At 35.1% G+C, this 19,150-nt stretch overlaps 1 protein-coding gene across 3 annotated transcripts in view; it reads right to left on the bottom strand.

The window, feature by feature from the left end:
* SCaMC (Short Calcium-binding Mitochondrial Carrier) overlaps positions 1-19,150 on the bottom strand; it is a 49,049-nt gene that overhangs the window by 28,967 nt on the left and 932 nt on the right. Inside the window, exons 2-5 of one of the 3 annotated variants that reach the window (XM_073074712.1) lie at positions 17,689-17,815; positions 16,806-16,893; positions 15,484-15,510; positions 11,770-11,881 (exon numbers count right to left, since the gene is read on the bottom strand). In XM_073074712.1, the coding sequence (XP_072930813.1) occupies positions 11,770-11,881; positions 15,484-15,510; positions 16,806-16,893; positions 17,689-17,815 (354 nt within the window). Of the gene's footprint in view, positions 1-11,769; positions 11,882-15,483; positions 15,511-16,805; positions 16,894-17,688; positions 17,816-19,150 lie in introns of those variants that run through there. The other 2 variants (XM_073074713.1, XM_073074716.1) reach the window with 2 other exon arrangements.

Here is a 19,150-nt window from a genome sequence, read left to right as displayed (position 1 = left end):
TCCTATTTGCAGTTGATTAGTGATTTCCATGGGCGACAGCGACAGTTACCACGGACTGCTGGCTCCTTTGGTACCTCTGTGTAAAAAGCAACAGTACGTAGGTACAACCTTATACGGGGCTATGCACTACATACGTCACACTTACCCTTTTTTTGTTTACGAGGGGGAAACCTTCAAAAGGTACCCGGTGCCGTGGGAGCGACACAGGGTTATGTGGGATTTTTACCGCACTAAAACCCCCCTGGTGGCCTTCCTCTACGTTGCCAAGAGGACTCCGGGATCTCCTACGGAACGCAACCGGAGTCCTCTGAACGCGTCGCCCCTTCGGGCTCCACCCAGGTGAGCTCCAGGACTCGCCACAACGTCTGGTGTTTACGACGGTATGCGACCACACACACCGCCGTCCTTCCCGGAATTGCTTACCGGACGGCTCGACCTCCCACTCTTGCCGCCCGCAACCCCGGAAGCCCCCTTTTAGTCGCCTCTTACGACAGGCAGGGGATACCGTAGCCCTATTCTAGTCCCGGGACTACAGGGAAAACGTCACACTTACCCTACCTACTTATGTCGCGAGTAGTTATTTCAATTAGAGAGCTTCATATTTATGTATTATATTAAGTTAAAACACATTCTAACAACAAATAATATACTCGTTGATAAGATAACATGATTGTTTATGTTAAATTATTGCCAGTAAATAAATAATTATTGTTAGTTGGTACCTACCTACCTCCCAGTATGTATCCTACTAATATTATAACGCCGAAAGTTTGTGAGGATCTGTGAGTTCTTGTGGCAAAAACGACTGGATAGCATTAGGATGGATTAGGATGAAACTTGCCAATAATATAGTTTATACGTCAAAATAACAGAATAACGATTTTTTAAGGATATTGTTTGGTTTGGCTTTAATATAACAATAAGTAACAAGTGAGTCGCAAAAATTCTTGCCGTCTGCGAGCTGACTTGCCTAAACCGTTAATGTTTTAGGAAAGTAAAGTGTAGGTAGGTGGTATAAATATAGTCTGATTCATAATTAGGTGTCCAAAATGTAAACAAAGGTGTTGACCTATCAAGAAAATACGTTTGAAATGGTAGTTTCTTATTTTTGTCGATATTAAAGTAATACAACAATAATAAAATAATAATCTAAATAAACTAAGATTAATTCACATTTTCTAATATTTATATCACCTCAATTTCGTTCCATACAGTAATAATAATAAAATACATAGTTTATGGTCGAAAATTAAAATGTGATAATGGTAACACAATCGGAATCCATAACATTTCTTGTGCCGTCATTTTTAAGTTTCGTAGCTGATATTATTCTTTGTCGTGATTGTGATCGAACTCGAATGTTTTCTCGTTTACATAACGCGTTTGTGAAATTGTGTATATTTGTTAAAGTCTTCGTTTTTTGTTGAGTTTATTAAAGTTTTTGTTTCTTGTTAATTTTGACAGTGACATTTCTTTGTTTACATTTTGGACACCTAATTATGAATCAGACTATAGGTGTAAGTAGGTGTAATTGTTTGTTTCCAATAGTATTAAATAAAACTCCGCGACATCATTTGTCTATCTTTAACCTGGTAGCCATTATAGCCAAAAATGTCAGTCATAAATTACTTTTATATTTTACTATGCTCATTTTATAGTATTAAAATAACTCTTATTAAAATAAATATTTTTTATCACTTTCGAAAAATAATGTAGATAAAAGTACAAAATAATTTGGAGGGATAGTTTAAAAGTTATAACTACGAGTATAATAGTGACTTAACTAAGCGATATTTGAACACGTGGACATATGATTTTTATAGAGGTACTCGTAAGTCGGCATTTGCTGTTGAACCGAGCCACTAGGAGTAGGAGTATATTTTTGGTGATCATGGCAATATATGTTTTAAAGTGGCTATCTAAGCTCGATTTATATAATATAACAGTTTCCTATTTTGAATCACTATAAACGAACCTAACCAAATTTTTGTGAGGTAAATTCACGCCATCAAATATTCCTTAAGTTGAAAACATGTTTTTTTGTTTGTGTAGATATTGTGTTGTCTTTAATATAAATTTGTAGTTTTAGGTCTAAAACAAATTGAGTAATTAGGGTAGTAAAGAGCGTGGGATGCATTTTACTGCAAATCATAACTATTCTCATAGATAATTGTAACATTTAAAATATCAAGCACCCCACGCTTTTTACTCTGAATTGAATTATTATTTTAATAACTTAAATTTACAAAAAACATATTTACAATATACATATACTATAACTATATGTATTTATCTTCATATATACAAAAAGAGGGAATAAAAACAATAATCACTATAAATAAAACAAACCATCTGAAATAACCGTTTATTAATGGGTTTTTACTTTTTATGAATAATGTAATGTAGATGTATAAAACTTTGTTGCAATAAATACTTAAATTTTATTTTGAGGCGATTCAATGTGATTGATTCAAAATGAAAGTGAATAAGGTAAAAATTATAAAAATTAAAAGGTAAAAAAAATCAAAGACAATATGAATATAAAAAATATGAAGAACAAATTCAGAAAAGAAAAATGTAAAAAAATGATGGAGCAGAAAAACGCTCTCGGGAGGAATCGAACCCCCGCCTCTCAGATAAACATCCGAGCGCGCTACCATTGCGCCACGAGAGCTCTGCTTGTTAGGGGCGAAAAAATCCTACAGTTAACGTTGTATTAATTGTCTAATAAATATTGATTATGTGTTTAGCTGTAGAACCTCAAAATATTTAGCACAAGCAACAATCCTCAACTTTGTCCGCAGATTTTTTTAAGATGAGAAATTTTATAAGTTAAAATAATTATATATTCTGGCTCGACGGTGCCGGTACCATCAGTGTTTTGTGTATGTGGGTGTTATGAAGACAAATTTCAACTTATTTTCCTAAAACTTTTACTAAAACATACTCGTATCATCACTCGCGGCAAAAAGCAATGTTTTTGTCACTAAATTGTAAAATTTGTCGCTGGCTTAGTTTTTGTCAGAAAATAAAGTATTTAAAGACCTTATAAATGAAAATCGTGGATAGATTGCTTGGAATATTTAGTAAAAAGCATTTTTTACTATACGTCTATAGGAAAAATCAGGGTAATTGGAAGTATGGATTTAATGAAACCACACTGTTTTAGCCAACATGCTATGTGCTTCCTAAATACTCTAAAGGCGAGCGTTTGCGTGAATGGATGGATGTGTGTACAGTACTCTTTGGTCTCATATTCGGCTTATGAAACTGAAGGTGTTGTTCCCAGTGAGTGACTGCTTAGTTCTGTTAAGGATTTTAAATGTTAACTAAACGTATGTTTTACTGTTTAAATATGCAGTAGAGTATAATTTCGTTACACGTACGCCATGTTACATTTTTAAAAAGCGGGTGAAACCGCGGGTACATCTAGTCTCATATAAGTCACTTTGTATATATGTAATAAATTGTTATATAAATAAAGAAAAGCCTTTAACGCTAACGTTTGAATAGAAAATTCCATTACAAACATGTTATGTACCTTGGAGCCGTCTTATCTATACTACTAACTAACTAGCAATGAGATTGTAATTTAATTTCCAATTATTGTCTTAATATTATCTATTTCTTAATATTATGTTTATACAATCGTTCCCACGTTGGTCCACATGGCTTTAACCCGTGCACCTTATTTTTTATATGCAAAAACTTTACTTAGGTAAAACATTTTGAAGTCAGACGACTTATACATTCGAAAATGCTTATTGTAGATACTGTTGGTAAACTTGTCTTTATGCTATAAAATTACGTATTATGTACGATGTTTCACTGACTGACAAAACATTTAAATTCAACGGTAATAAAACAATAATAAATCATTAATCTTTGCAGTAGTTTCCTATCAATCGTTCAAATAGATGTCAGGAAATTTCCTTATTTCCTACTGTATATCGTCAAGTGGTTGCATTCCATGCTACACTTAGAAAATTAAATTATACTATGTATCTAGAACCGGAATACAGTTGCCATATTCTTTCCATAACAGTTGACTTCCTTACTGCTTCCTGATTGAGTCCATCTAAGTCCATACTTAAATTAATATGTACATTACATTTTATTTTTATGTACATGATAATATTCAGAGCCGGAACATTTAGCTCTGAATATAATTCTAAACGGGTCATTAGACTAGGCTAGGTATAGACATAATAAAGGTTATCACATCCACATAGAGCAGAATTGATTTTGTGACGGTTGGCTGGAAACGACGTAGATAAATCTCGGCACACGAACTGTGCCAGGTCAAGTTCGGAAGAAACAGACAACCAAGGCTGCATAGACTTTTGTACTTTAAATTTGAAAAAAATATCCCAATAGAAGAATTCTGTTCAGATCCTTGGAAAAAATTGAATTTTCAGGACATAATAAAAATTAAAAGTTAAAAGAACCGTGCAATTAAATTATAGAATTTTGTGTATATCTTTGTCCATAAAGGAAACCTTTTCAGGTTCACTGTATGGTTCCATATTTTTATGTCATTAGTCTATTCAAAGCTTATCATCGATGTTAACTTCGCTACCTCTACTCTTTAATTATTATCCATAAGATTTGTATTATTGTAGTAATACAAATCTTATGGATATTGTAGTATGTAATACTGTAGGATTCCTTTTCATACCCTTAAAGAGAACTACTTCTATCTGCGATCTGTAACAGTGGCGGCATAAGACCAAAATTTTATTTGGGCAAAAAACATTTTACGGGGTCCTCTGCCACAATACAAGTTTTACAATTGGGATGGATTCATTTCGCCGACCACTTTTTTTCGTGACTGCTAGAGGCGCGAGGCCCCTGGGTCGCGAGGACGTGGGCGCTGGCCCACGTCGCTCACGCCTTACGCCACCTCTGGACGTAAGAAACATTGCAGCCAGAGCAAGGCAGCTAAATAGTACAAACAAAAGTGAAATGACACCAAGTTATCATCGGGGTCTTGGGTGTAATCTATTTACAAACAGTGCGTGGAACGTGTCGCCGCGGCGCATTTCATCGCATGTGACTGTAAACATGATGCCTTAACAACACATGATCACGTAACAATTTGTAAACGGATCGTATGATGCCAATTTGTAACTAAGTGACTTTAGAGACCTCACTTGTGACAAACTTTTAGATGTACGTATCTATTTTTTTGAATTGAATGAAGATTTGTAACAAACTGTTAGATTTCATGTATCTAAAATATTTTTGAAATTGAATGTAGTTTATACGTTCGGCAGATTAACGATCAATGTTTTGACCATATTTTTATTTGCCACCGAAGTTTAAAGTTTGACAATCTTGCATAAATTGTCAATCACGGACTGGTATGCATATACTGGCTAAGATTAATAATAATTATTAATACTAACGGCATAGTCTAGCTTTAACTAATCATCTCTGATCATAACTAATGATCTGCCAAATCAGACATTTAACCTGTCATTTGCATACAAGCAAACAGCAAATAGCTAACTGAAATACTGATGGGTAATTACGATTTAATGGACGTTAAGTATAGAAAATTCTCGTTATTAACTCTTTATTACAAATGCAGACAAAAATATCGAATGACTCAATCACCTTGTTTTCCGTTTATACTTCATATATAATAGTAAGTATTTTTCTTCTTACTTTGATAAACCGTTATTTATATTTGTATTAAAGATCTCAACACTGTCATTTAAATATACAAACTTTTCAAAGAAAACAAAAAAATGTAAAACACGGACAAATTTTAGTTTCGTAAAATGTAAAGAAGAGTACTTATATATCAACTGCAGGTTTAATTTAAAATGTTAATTACAGCTGTCAGTAAAGTACTCGTAGGTAATACACGACGTGTCGATAAAATTTCCCATTCCTCTTCATACACTTGATATCAGTTAAATGGGTTTAAAGTGTTTAAATGTAACTCGTATAACATTGTAGGTTTTCGTTTTAATATTTTAATATTGAGAGACTCTATATACTCATATCACTATTAGTTATCACTGTATTAGGGTTTTAATAAAATTAACCGCAGCTAAATTCATGACTTTAAACATTCTCCAAAAAATCCTTTCGCCTATGGCACTTTATAATGTTTAATCTATATTTCGCTCGCTGAACAGTGCTGTTATTAAGCAGAAATAGGTGTGGCGGTGATGCCTCCGGAGTTGCACGTCGGAGGGTTCTACCATTTTCAAAATATTTTGTTTTGTAATATAGGAGTACCAGACAAGCATGCTGTGCCAGGTAAGTAGCTATTGTCGTCCATGTACATTTGTAATCAACCTCGGATAGGATTAGATATGCCTACCTGATCGGTCGGTCACAGATGCGCCACTACATCTGAGGGGCTATACAGCAGCGCTTAACACTACTGTTAATAAGCAGAAATAGGTGTAGCGTTGATGCTTCCGGAGAACCACGCAGGGTCATACTATTCTCAAAATATGCTCATATCTCTATATTACCTAGGCAGAGATATGGTTGTCCCTGTAGTCCCAGGACTAAAATAAGGCTACGGTATCCCCTGCCTGTCGTAAGAGGGACTAAAAGGGACTTCCGGAGTTGCGGATGGCAAGAGTGGGAACTCGAACCGTCCAGCAAGCGACCCCGGAAAGGACGGCGGTATGTGTGGCCGCATGCCGTTGTAAACACCAGATGGTGTGGGAGGAGGGAGGGGAGGGTGTGCTTCCCCAGGGCAGAGCCCGCTCGGGGCATCGCTTGGAAGACTCCGGTTATGTTCTGCAGGAGATCCCGGAGTTCTCCACCAAGCGCTGAGGACAGCCACCGGGGGGGTTTTGTGCGGTAAAAATCCCACATAACCCGGTGTTGCTTCACGGCGTCGGGTACCTTTTGAAGGTTCCCCCTCGTGAATGAACAAAAAAGTCGAGATATGTTTGTCACGTCGATTATGTCCAGCGCGGGCTCGTCAGCGGCGGATCGGCGTGACGTAGCGGATACGACCGCAACCGCGCCCGCCACGACGCTCTGATTGATTGCTCAATTACTGTGTGCCGACAGGATTGTCAACCGCGGTATATCTCGACACATCTTATATTATTAAATGTTTTTGATATAAGATTCAAGAAAAGACATTCCCGATTTTAGTGTACATCGCGTCGGAATTGTCAGTTCACCGTTAAAAATACTTTAGGTTTAAGATCTGTCCCTGTAGTTCCGGGACCAGAATACGGCTACAGTATCCCCTGTCTGTCGTAAGAGGTGACTAAAAGAGGGTTTCCGGGCTTGCGGGCGGCAAGAGTGGGAGCTCAAACCGCCCGGCCAGCGACTCCGGGATGGACGTCGGTATATGTGGTCACCGTCGTGCACAACAAACCTTGTGGCGAGCGTCAAGTGGCACCTGGGTGGAGCCCCACGGGCAACACGCTAAGAGGACTCCGGTTGCTTTCCTTTGGAGATACCGGAGCCCTCTACGCAGCGGCGAGGACGACCACCGGAAGGTTTTAGTGCGGTAAGAGTCCCATATAACCCTGTGCGCTCCCACGGCACCGGGTACCTTTTGAAGGTTTCACTCTCGTTAACAAAAAAAAAGGTTTAAGATCTAATATTGTTGTTGTGAAATAATATTTAGGTTAAATTATACTTTCTGTGGTTTTCATTGTAATGGGCCATTATATTATAAATGACTTTAACCTTTTCAGTCTAAGCCTGTCAAGAGCGGACGTTGCTTCGTTCTAGCACGAACGTCTTTGGTAACACGTTAACCGATTAGATATCGATTCTAGATTAGAACCTTCGTGTTGGTGTTCCAGCAAGTTCATCACATGGCAACGAATCACAAACCAGTATTTAAATGTCAGCATACATTAGCATAGCTACATTAAAAATCAGCCGATAAGCATGTTACATTAATGATTATTTTAATATAAAACATGTCGGATTCCGTATAGAAATAATTATCACACTTAAAAGTTCACCGAAAGATGAGTTGGGGAATCAAATGGCGATAACATTATTGATATAAGTAGGTAAATATATTTAATTTTAATCCTTTCTTAAGTTTAATGGTTACTTTTTAACTCATTATAAAGTCAAGGGTATCAAGTTAAACACAAAAGAGTTATATATTTTAAGTTCACATTAATTAATGTTTTCGCGAAAACTTCATTTAAAGTAGTCGCCACTAATATATTGATCAAATTCCTTATTGCTAGTAGAATGACATAATCATATGTCTGCTTCATAGCCAATCCAAGCTGCTGTGATCTGGTTGGAATAAACTTGCTCAAAGTATCTCTACTTAAGAGAGTTCTAAAATAGGATTAAGATTTCGGAGGACTTTCGGAGTTATATACACATCTACAAGGTACAATTCAACATTGAGTGGATAACATGAATGCGTTCTCGGTATACAATTCAACATCAATTTACTACAAGAAAAGGCTTTATGGAACATTTTGACTAGCTTTTGTTGCGCCGTCGTCAACCCATTACTGTCCCAATGCTGGGCGCAGGTGTTCTCTCACAATGAGAAGAACTAGGTCGTAGTCGAGCGCGCTGGTAGAGTGCGTACTGGCGTATGCTTCACATACCCTTAAGAACTTTTTCTCTCAGATATGCATATTTCTTCACGATGTTCTATTTCACCGTTTAACGTTGATAATTTACACAAATTAATACACAAATTACTTTGAAAAATCAGAGGTCTGTGATTCGAACTTTGGACTCCTCAGTCGAGAGGCTGAGTTTCAAGCACTAAGCTATCACTGCTATTCTGTTTGGTGGTTTGAGAGAAAGGAAAAAAAAACACGAACATAAAGCCGTTTATGTCAGTTACCCCCTAATTTTCCGAAAGCCCAAAAAAGCTGTTGCATTCATCTTGCCGTGAACCTTATTAAATGGTGCCGATGTGTTTGACATTGACATAAGTGAAGAACCTGGATTTATTACGAATGCAAAATGGTGACCGTCACCTAATTTCGTAAATCGGCAACTTTAGAGTAGTCAAGCAAAAATTGGTCTAAGCTAAAAAACTTATAAAATCGTGTTTTTCTGGTATACTAAAACCCGTCTTGTAAAATAAGCATCCAAAACCCCATCCAAATAGGATCAGCAGTTTTTTGAGAAAATCGAATATACAAACTTACGTACCTAGAAACATTGCGGTCGGATACAGAACTTACTTTTTTGAAGTAGATTAATCAATATAATAATAAACACTTAATATTATATTAATATTATAAAAACACTATACTCATAAATGTATAAATCATTTTAATTTAATAAAGACGTTACATTTTATTTCGATCTTATTATTACATGATCATGTCGTAATGAAGGAAACCTTACACGTTACATCTGAATTACAACGATACTATGATCTGACACTGCATCAGTTACAGTGTCAATACGTAACAATATTATCCTAATGGAATTCTTGTAACAAAGTTGTTCAGTTATCACAATGAAGGTATAAGGAGTTCATACCAGGACGATTATAATATTTGTGAACGTGGTAGAGCCCATTGTGGTTCGACTCCGGCGACACCTCCGCCACACCTATTTCTGCCTCATAACAGTAGTGTTAAACGCTGCTGTGTTCTGGTTTGACGGGTGTGGTAAGGAAGACATACTTATTCGAGGCGTTCCAGCGAGTCCTCAAGGGTAGCGACGCGTCTGTGGCCGACCCCAGGTAGGAATATCTAATCCTATCTAGAGTTGATTACAGAGGTCCATAGGCGGTAGGACTTACCATCACGCGGACTGTATGCTCGTCTACTACTCCTATTTTATCTAAATATATATAACTCAAAGGTGACTGACTGACATAGTGATCTATCAAAGCACAGCCCAAACCACTGGACGGATCAGGCTGAAATTTGGCATGCAGGTAGATGTTATGACGTAGGCATCCGCTAAGAAAGGATTTTGATCAATTCTACCCCCAAAGGGATAAAATAGGGGATGAAAATATTACTTCGTAACGCGAGCGAAGCCGCGGGCAAAAGCACGTAAAAAATAAAACTGACCGAAATTCAGTATGTGACAATCCTGGCGCTGAACAGATCCATCCTTCGCATTAGATCAGACGATATTGCGAGGTCACTTGTCGATTCATTTATCCCTATTGTGATACGTATGCCGTAATTGTGGACACACCCATAGCAAACAGGACACTACGTCCGACGTCCTTTGTTAGCGCAACTGTGGTCGTGAATCGTGATTCTAGATCACGAGCACGATCGTTACCTAGTTAATATAGTGACTAACGTATAACGAGCTTGAACCGATGGGTCGAGACATTTCGTAAAGCATTTCCTTATGAAATATACATGAAGAAAAATGTGTGTGTATTATTTTTAGAAGTACCTAATATTAACGCGGAAATGACACATTAGAATATGTGTATATAGCACTTACTTACGCGGTCTTTTATTAGCTGACCCGGCAAACTTTGTAACCGCCTCAAAATCTATTTATCATATATATTTCATATAAAATATAGCCTATGTTACTCGTGGATAATGTAGCTTTCGGATGGTGAAAGAATTTTTAATCGGTCCAGTAGTTTTTGAAACAAACAATCAAAGTTTTCCTCTTTATAATATTATATTCATTATAAACTGGCTATATTTCGGGCCTGTTGCATGGATCGTGGTCGCGGCGAAATAATGTATTTTTTGTTGTGACGATCCGATCCAAACGGGCCGATGTACCAGCAGTATGGAAATTAAATAAATACTATAATACTCATAATTTAGTGATGTGAGGAGTGTTGTAAAAATTATCGAGTCTGCGATTAAATGCTCAAATCGGGACTCGAGTACATTCTGTAACGTACAAGCGTTTCAGTAAAAAAGCTTACCGAAAGCGCCCGACTCAACGCTCAGCCCAAACTTGAACGTGAATTTTAAAACATACAGGCATTAGGAACGGTGAAAACTCCTTATATATTTAAATGTATTGATAAGGATGTTTGGGAAATTCATCCTCGAATGCCGGTTATTACTGCTCTTTATGCAAATTTTCCCAATTAAAGAAATTGTAGAGTACAAAGAAATCGATCTTCGGTAGGAAAAACATTGGATATTAATAAAATTGATTTATTAATAAATTACTTTAGTAAGAGTACCTATTAATAATCTACAACGGTAACTACACATCAAGCCATAGGTCATTTCATATCCCGCGTATAATATAAATTGTGTTTTAATGTTATTTTTATAATAAACCGCATTGAAAGATCTAATTGATCTTTAATGTCTTCGCTTAAGTGGCAAGCACTAAGGCAGATAAAAGGGTGTTATACCGTTTAGTCTATTAAAATGGTGATATTAAAACCATACAAGTGTGTATTGAGAGAAAGTATAAAACGACCACGTAAATATAGCGTGCAGGAGTTTTTATTGCTTTTCTTTTAAAAAGTGTGTACTCGGTATGTGTAGTTATACCTTTATAAAACGTGGATATTTTTTGTTACTTATATAAGTTTAACATTAATTAAAAATTTATTTAACATTTATAAATAAATGTTTAATAAATTGTAAATTCTAGGTAAAGATGCACGTTTTTTGAGTTCTTTCCAATTTTAGACGAATTATGGCGCTAATTACCTATTAAGGTAAGTCTTACTTTTTAATGTCTAATATTTTGGTAGCTGCAAGAATTTTCCTCCAGACGTTGGTGACATAATATTTACTGCTGCTAGACGCTTCAGTCGGCGTTACAATAAAATAAAAGACAGGTAATATAATATGGATAGTAATGAGATATTTCACTTACCGTTGAGTGTCTCCAGAAGTGTATGAGGGCGTGTATGTCGGTGGCCGGCGCTAGCAAGAGGTAGTCCCGCCATTCGTCGTAGCTGATGTTGAGGCTGCCGTCCTGGTCCATCCTGGGAACAAACTTCGATAATGAGCCCCTACAGGATAGCAAGGACTTCAGGACTACTGTCATGAACGCTCCTGCTATAAGCTATTGCGATTAGGTGTAGTTAAAACAAAGTTACGAAATTAAAATTTATTATCCTTATATTTGTAGTTTTGACAAAATAAATATGTACAAATGTACAAGACATCGAAATGATAAAGATACAATATAGACTTTAAAGCAATAATATTAATCTCTCAATTTAGGTATTTATACCAAATCTTTGATAAAAAAGATATTTACCGCAAAAAGCAAGTTAAATGAAGAAAACGTCAACAAAACAATTCAAAACAACAATACAACAATAACACAAATGCATTTTGAACAATTTTGAATATAACACAATAGTTAGTATGAAAGACAATTACTGAATGTTATTATATGTTTTCTTTGAAAAAATAATGGACTAGCTTGAAGAATGTTATCATGGAGATCGATATAGATTTGAAGCTTAAATAAGCGAGTTAAAAAGGATCGTGGGATTTATATAAATACATAGAATAGGATTCAAATTCATTGGTGATGGCAAAAAGAAAATTGACAGCATAAGTCCATCCTTCAAGTTTAATAACTATTTCAGAAATCACACGGACTGAAATCTTCTGAAATCCAGAACAAAAATAGTAAAGCTCCCTACATTCTGAACTCCACACTTAGATTTTATGTCATAGGTTCCATGAACACAAAGACTAATGCGCAGACACCCAGACCCAGAACAGAAATCTAAATCAATCAATTTCTGGTCTGGCCGGGGATCGAACCCGGCTGGTTGTCGGTTGTACTATGCTTTTGCTTCCCTTTTGTATACAATTCCTAGATACGCCTATTATCAATAATCAATCTATCTAATCTTTACCTACCGAAGATATAAATTTGACAATCTAGTTTAAAGAAATTGTCAAATGTAGATCATTAATAGGCAAAACATTGGATAGATTGATTATGAATAACGGGTGAAATACGATAATGTGTGGTAGTCGTACCAGATTTACAAACGTATGTATACGGGGTATACGGCAATTAAGTTACAACGAAACAAATTTTAAGCAAAGCGTAGGGCGAAAGTAAAATAATATTAGCAACAAATTTAAAAATTGACGAAGGAATGCTTAATAGAAAGGACGATAAAAAAATAAAAAGATCTATGCATCCACGGTGAAGGATAATTTTCTAAAATTATCCAGTGCAAGCTTTAACAATCCTATTTCTAGGTCCTGAACTCAGTTTTTTATTCAGATTGTAAGTGGCTACTGCCGCCCATTGGCATCTGTGATCAATCCCAGGCAAGATTAGAATCCTACCCGAGGGTTACCACAGCTGCGCCGCTACTCCTATGGACTAAGCTGGAAAGCCTCGAAAAAGAACCACATCCATAAAAATAAGTTAATTTAAAACGTTTCATACTATTTTGTGTTTCAAATTTAATTACTAATAATAATATGCAATTTATTATGTTGGCTAAGTGCGAATTGGTAGAGTTCACATGGCTTTCAGGACTTTTTTGAAGATTTTTTCACGCGCAGGTTTCCTTGCGATTTTTCCTGCACCCTTAATGCATATTTAATTTCTAATTTGCACATAATTTAGAAAAATCAGTGTTGCGTGCCTGGGATTGAAACTCCGGAGCCATAAACGGAGAGGCCGAGTTTCAACCACTAGGCTATCTATATATTTATATATCTATAGTAGTGGTGCCCGCGGCTTCGCCCGCATTTTAAAGAAATAATATAACATACATAAAACGGAAAATTTATACCTCCATTGGAATAACCATAGACTTAGAATTTTTTCGCTACGCTATATATCTATGGGAATAACAGTGGTGCCATCTGTCGAAAATTGGTCTTACCAACTCCCAAACCCTCGTAGGCTCATGGACAACAACTTTGCTAAAGATCATCACTTGATCAAATGCACAGTTTCCGATTCTATAACTACTTACAAATTAAAAAAACCTTTTGCCACGGACTAAATTGTGAATCTAAACCATTCTCAAGTCCCCTTGAACACACACAACAAATTTCATCAAAATCAGTCCAGTCGTTTAGGAGGAGTTCAGTGACATACACACGCACATAAGAAATATATATATAAAGATTTCTGAGGTACAAATTTTCCGTTTTATGTATGTCATATTATTGTCATATATAATGCGGGCGAAGCCGCGGGCACCACTATATACATATATATATTGACTGTTTTCATTCTAAAAACTGTGACCATGCAAGGCCATGAAACATTAGAATTGAATCCAGTGAGAAACAATTAAGGGTCTTCTTTTTAATCAAGCGCGCCCTTTAAGCGTAACTGTGATTCATTGTACGAAGTCATTCTAGTGAGTATCTAAACAGTAACAGAGCTTGTGTTTCTCAAAGTGGGCGATACAGCCTTGAAAGCACTGGAGGCTCCGCATATTGAGGTGTAGAGTTTAAGAAAATTTTGGTAAAGAAATAAGTTAGGGGGTTATGGTTGATTTTTTAATTTCTGTTATGTTAAAGTTATGTTTTACTTTCATCGAGGAAACAGAAACAGGACCTTTTTTTCGCTAATTTATTTCAGACACAGATTATTATAACTTATAGGTAAATATTGGGATTTTTTCACTGCCATTTTTGATAAATTTAGAAGCGTTGGAATATATAGATTAATAGTGGGCAGTATAAGGTTGAGAACCTCTGATGTAAACTAATTATGATTAAACGTCAATCGTTCATCGTAAATGCACTGATGCAAGGCACAAAAAATATATTAATGACAGTTAAAAAGCATTAACTATTATATAAACCTTTTTTGCCAATTATCTTCTTCGCGGTTCACTTCATAGTAGGTATTACGGAAAATGCGTAACAAAAACGAACGATTTCATTGTGGCAGTTCTCTAAAAATTATATTAGTATGTGTTAAAGTATAAAGAACGCATCGATTTTTGTTGCAGCTATATAGTTAGACCAAAAATCTATGAACTTTTATATATTCTTGCTATAATTTAATATTACTTCGTTTAATTTAACATTATCTGTAAAATCCCTTAGAATCATAGTTAATGACGGTAATACAGTCTATAATCTAACTTGTAATGATTGATTTATTTAAATAGTGGCGAATAGAAGGTGCATAGTAAATAAATTAGTTCTAACATTACATTTCGAAAGCAACAGAAGACATTACTTTACTAGGATTAATCAAGTACAAGAATATTGTTTACAGTTATTTATAGTGATCCTTATGAAGATGGACGACAATAAGCAATCCGGTCGTTATTGTTAGGTCGAATTGGGATTGACATAGAATGACACTGACGACGAAGGTGAATTAGCAAGAACACGCGTTTAATGTGTGCGACGAACTAGGCGATGGTGACATGTGGCCAGCGTACACAAACAGAGAACCGCCCGAATCACAGGCACTCGAACACAAAGGATACTCGACTCCACTCCACTCCCATGATACGAATTAGCGATCTAATTTATTAGTAGATCGAGTTTTAATTTTGGAACACAACACGTTTAACGTTCATGTACATTTTGATTAGCGAAGCCAGCGACTACGTGATCGTTCTTGACTTACCACCAGAATATTGGCCAACTCGCTTTTCTGAAACATTTTAGTATTCCCATTTAGAAAAGGTGAAATATTTGCGCATGCTGTGCCATGCGGTGTGATTTAGTAAACTAGGTGTTTGCTAATATTAGTCCTGGCACGAAATCAAAACCCACTCCATAAAAGCAACAAAAGAGCTGAGACCGTTTAGTCTAAGGAGCTGTGAGTAGTTGAAAGATATTCTAGAATCTAGAACAATACATCGAGTTTTAAAAAAATGAAATCATACTTTGTCTTTATTTCGTTGTTAGAAACTTTACTTTCAGTAAATCTAGTTATACAAAGTACAAAGTTTCCGCGATTAATAATTTTACCAAATTTTATATAAGAATAAGTAGAAAATGAGATCTTCAATCAATAGAATGTATTCATATAATTATTGGACAGAAATATTAAAGTTAAATGTAGTATGCATACAACATCAATATATTTAATTGACGCTACTTGTCGGCGCAATATTGAAACCTTGTATTAAATCACCATGAATATTACATTTGCAAATTATTACTACTTAGAAATGACGTTTAAATAGTATAATTGTTTATCCGGGCGTTGACCGGATAGAAGCGACTGTGCGACCGGATGTGCCGGAGATCGGATAATAACCGGGCATCGGATGCAGCTGTTTCTACTTTCTAGTTTCTATACAATACGAATAGGCACTGTAAGCATTTTTTACATTATATAAATAGCATGAAAATGCAGTCCACCTAAGGGTAAGCGGGAACTGCAGTTTATGGACATGTGTAATCAATCCCAGATATAAACTAATAATCGTCAATTCAAGATGATTTACGTGTTCTATACTCAATTGCAAATGGGGCCGTCAATTACTTTAAGCTTGGCACGAATCCCATAGCGGCTTAATAGAACAAAAGGAAAACAAGCCGAATTCAAATTGTCCTAAGTATCTCTGTACCGTGTTCGCGACTCATAAATGCACTGAATTGGATCACTATTCGAGTTGAGATAATTGTATTTCATAATAACGCCTGTTACGCGATGTACTGCTGTAAAATTTAACTAGCAAAGCGACAGGCTAATCTAGCCTTAATGTACTAAAGACCAACCTAATTCCGAACTATATCCACCTGATAATAAAAAAATCGTTTGTACAATTTAGGTAGCAACAAAATAATATAATAAATGGGAGTTCGCAATGAGCAATTAAAAAAACATAATGTAAAAAAAATCAATAAAAATCGCCAAACTTAAAACAGTAATAATAACATATAAAAAAAAATTCGCCAAAATTATGAGACGCAGTCATAAAACAATTTGGAATTTACCTTTTTAATAGATTCGTGGCCTCATTCCGTCCGATCGCTATGCCCAAATCGGCAAAAGCTGATATAAGCTCCTCCAGATCAACTTTACCTGAAATTGTATTAAACGAAATCGTTAATACAAGAAGTATAGCGACGTAACACGTATTATAATAGCTGCAACTAATGTGATCAACGCTTGCATTATTCAATCATCAGTGAAAATGAAAAACTCTATGTCTTCTCTCTTTTTGTAGTTAGCCTTACACTTAGCTTAGAACTCAAGCAAGGTTACACAACGAGCACTTCCGAGTGTAAAGTATTAAAGAAGTCCAATGTAGTACGTATCGGTACATGAATATGTAATGCCCAAGTTACGTGTTCTACACTAAATAATGAATTCGATACTTAAACTTCATAGGTCTCTGTACTCCAATTTTATGTTAAGTGAGACTTACGTTACACGAGTACTCGTTCGAAGACTCGATAAACCGAAATATCTTTATTGGTTGCAATTTTGTATATAATACATAGTCGATTTTTTACGTTAACTTTGACGACTAATTTTGAATAGGTGTTACTTAATAATTCAGGTAATATTTACAATTTCATTGTTAAAGACATAATCCTGACACTAAAAAAGTATGTACAAAAATATTTCGTCTTAATCGTCACAAAACTAAATTGGAATTTATCGAAACTATTTTTCAAAGTAGAACCAGACACCAGTTTAATTTGAAAAACAGTGACAATATAGATAGGTGCCATCTATTTCAGGCTGTGTTGCATATCGTATAAGCGTAATTTAAATTCTATAATGCTAAACGTTAGATATTACGTAACTTAAGTTAATGTTAAGTATAACGTTAAGATATCGTGAGAAGTACTTATACAAAAGTCTACGTACCATCTTGGTTCTTATCAATGTGAGAGAATTGCAACTTAAGATTCTTTTCATGCTCGCGGACGTAATGAATAAATTCGGACAGCGTGACGTCACCCGCATCTTTGCCGCCGGATTTCGCCAAAAATTTCTGCAATCAAGCATTCCATGATAAAAACAAAAAGGCCTTGGTTCACATTTAAAAAAGGTACATTCAAATACCTGTATAAGATAAACATATTGCTACGTTTTCCTGCATTCTACAGTAAAAACGTTGAAAGAACTTATTGCAATATGTTTGTTATTTTAACCAATGCTTTCTCTAGAACATTGCAATATCAGGTTAACATTATTATAGATGTCACAACATTTGTAGTATTGTGCCAATAAGGGTGGTTATAAAGTAAACTTGATGAGCCACAGTATACTCTCAATTATGTAAAATTATATAACTATTAATATACATATTATACGCAATGAGTACCTCACTTTCTTAATTTACAATAATTTATAGGATGAGGCACAACGCATTGTGAATACCTTTGTGTCATTGAAATTGCATATTTGATACTTACTTTTTAATTTATGTTTTCATGGTATAATAACTGGTATTTCACATACTACAAGGAATGAAGAAATAATTATTGGTTGCGAGTTAACACAAAGCCTTGAATGTCCATTTTTTGTTATCATATAAAAATAATAATTACCTGATGTCGTTCTCAGGTATAAAATATTTTTATTTAATTATATTAATTAAATATTTTCCTATAACCTTGGTAAAATTATTATAATTAACTTTTTTAAATTTGTTGAGTATTATTATTATTCATAGCATATATTATAAGAACATGCAAGATATTATATTAAATAGAATCTGTATTCAAACATCTGGATGCCTTTTCTTCTGTTCATTTTATTTTTTAACAATCTGTAAAGTATAGTGTTCGCATTTGTATTATTTTTTTGATACGGTGTAAATTATTAGATATTTAAACTATTTACACAGTTTGTGAATTCATATTAACCTTATATATCAAGTGTAAACCTTATTAAACCAGTAGAACTAAATTTAGAAAGCGTACATTGGGTGCAGCTGTTAATAAGGATGACTAATTCAGTGACATACAAGCATCATACATTAACATATCCAACTGCTATATTAGTATAGAATATATATGTTTTGTACTGTTCTAAATTTGTACAGATGTGATCATCACCTTATATTATTTGAACAAATCTAAAATTTTAAGTAAATCACATTGGATATCAGTGTTAATGGATTAAATGCAAGGTTAGTATTTTCTTAACAATTATAACAACATGTACACATGACAATCAAGGATAAAGATAGCAGTTTATCAATAGATTTAGGAAGGAAAGTTAAATCTCGACAGTAGATATGTGATAGGAATCACATCTATCATGTTACATAAATATTTGTACCAGATAATATATCAACACAATTTACATAAGGACACAAACA

Source organism: Epargyreus clarus, unplaced genomic scaffold, assembly GCF_041222505.1.
Source record: "Epargyreus clarus isolate Ecla_fem2 unplaced genomic scaffold, WU_Ecla_fem_2.2 ptg000007l, whole genome shotgun sequence".
In the NCBI taxonomy this organism is placed as follows: domain Eukaryota; kingdom Metazoa; phylum Arthropoda; class Insecta; order Lepidoptera; family Hesperiidae; genus Epargyreus; species Epargyreus clarus.
Note: the sequence above shows the minus strand (reverse complement) of the source record. Positions and strands in the feature narration are given on the sequence as shown.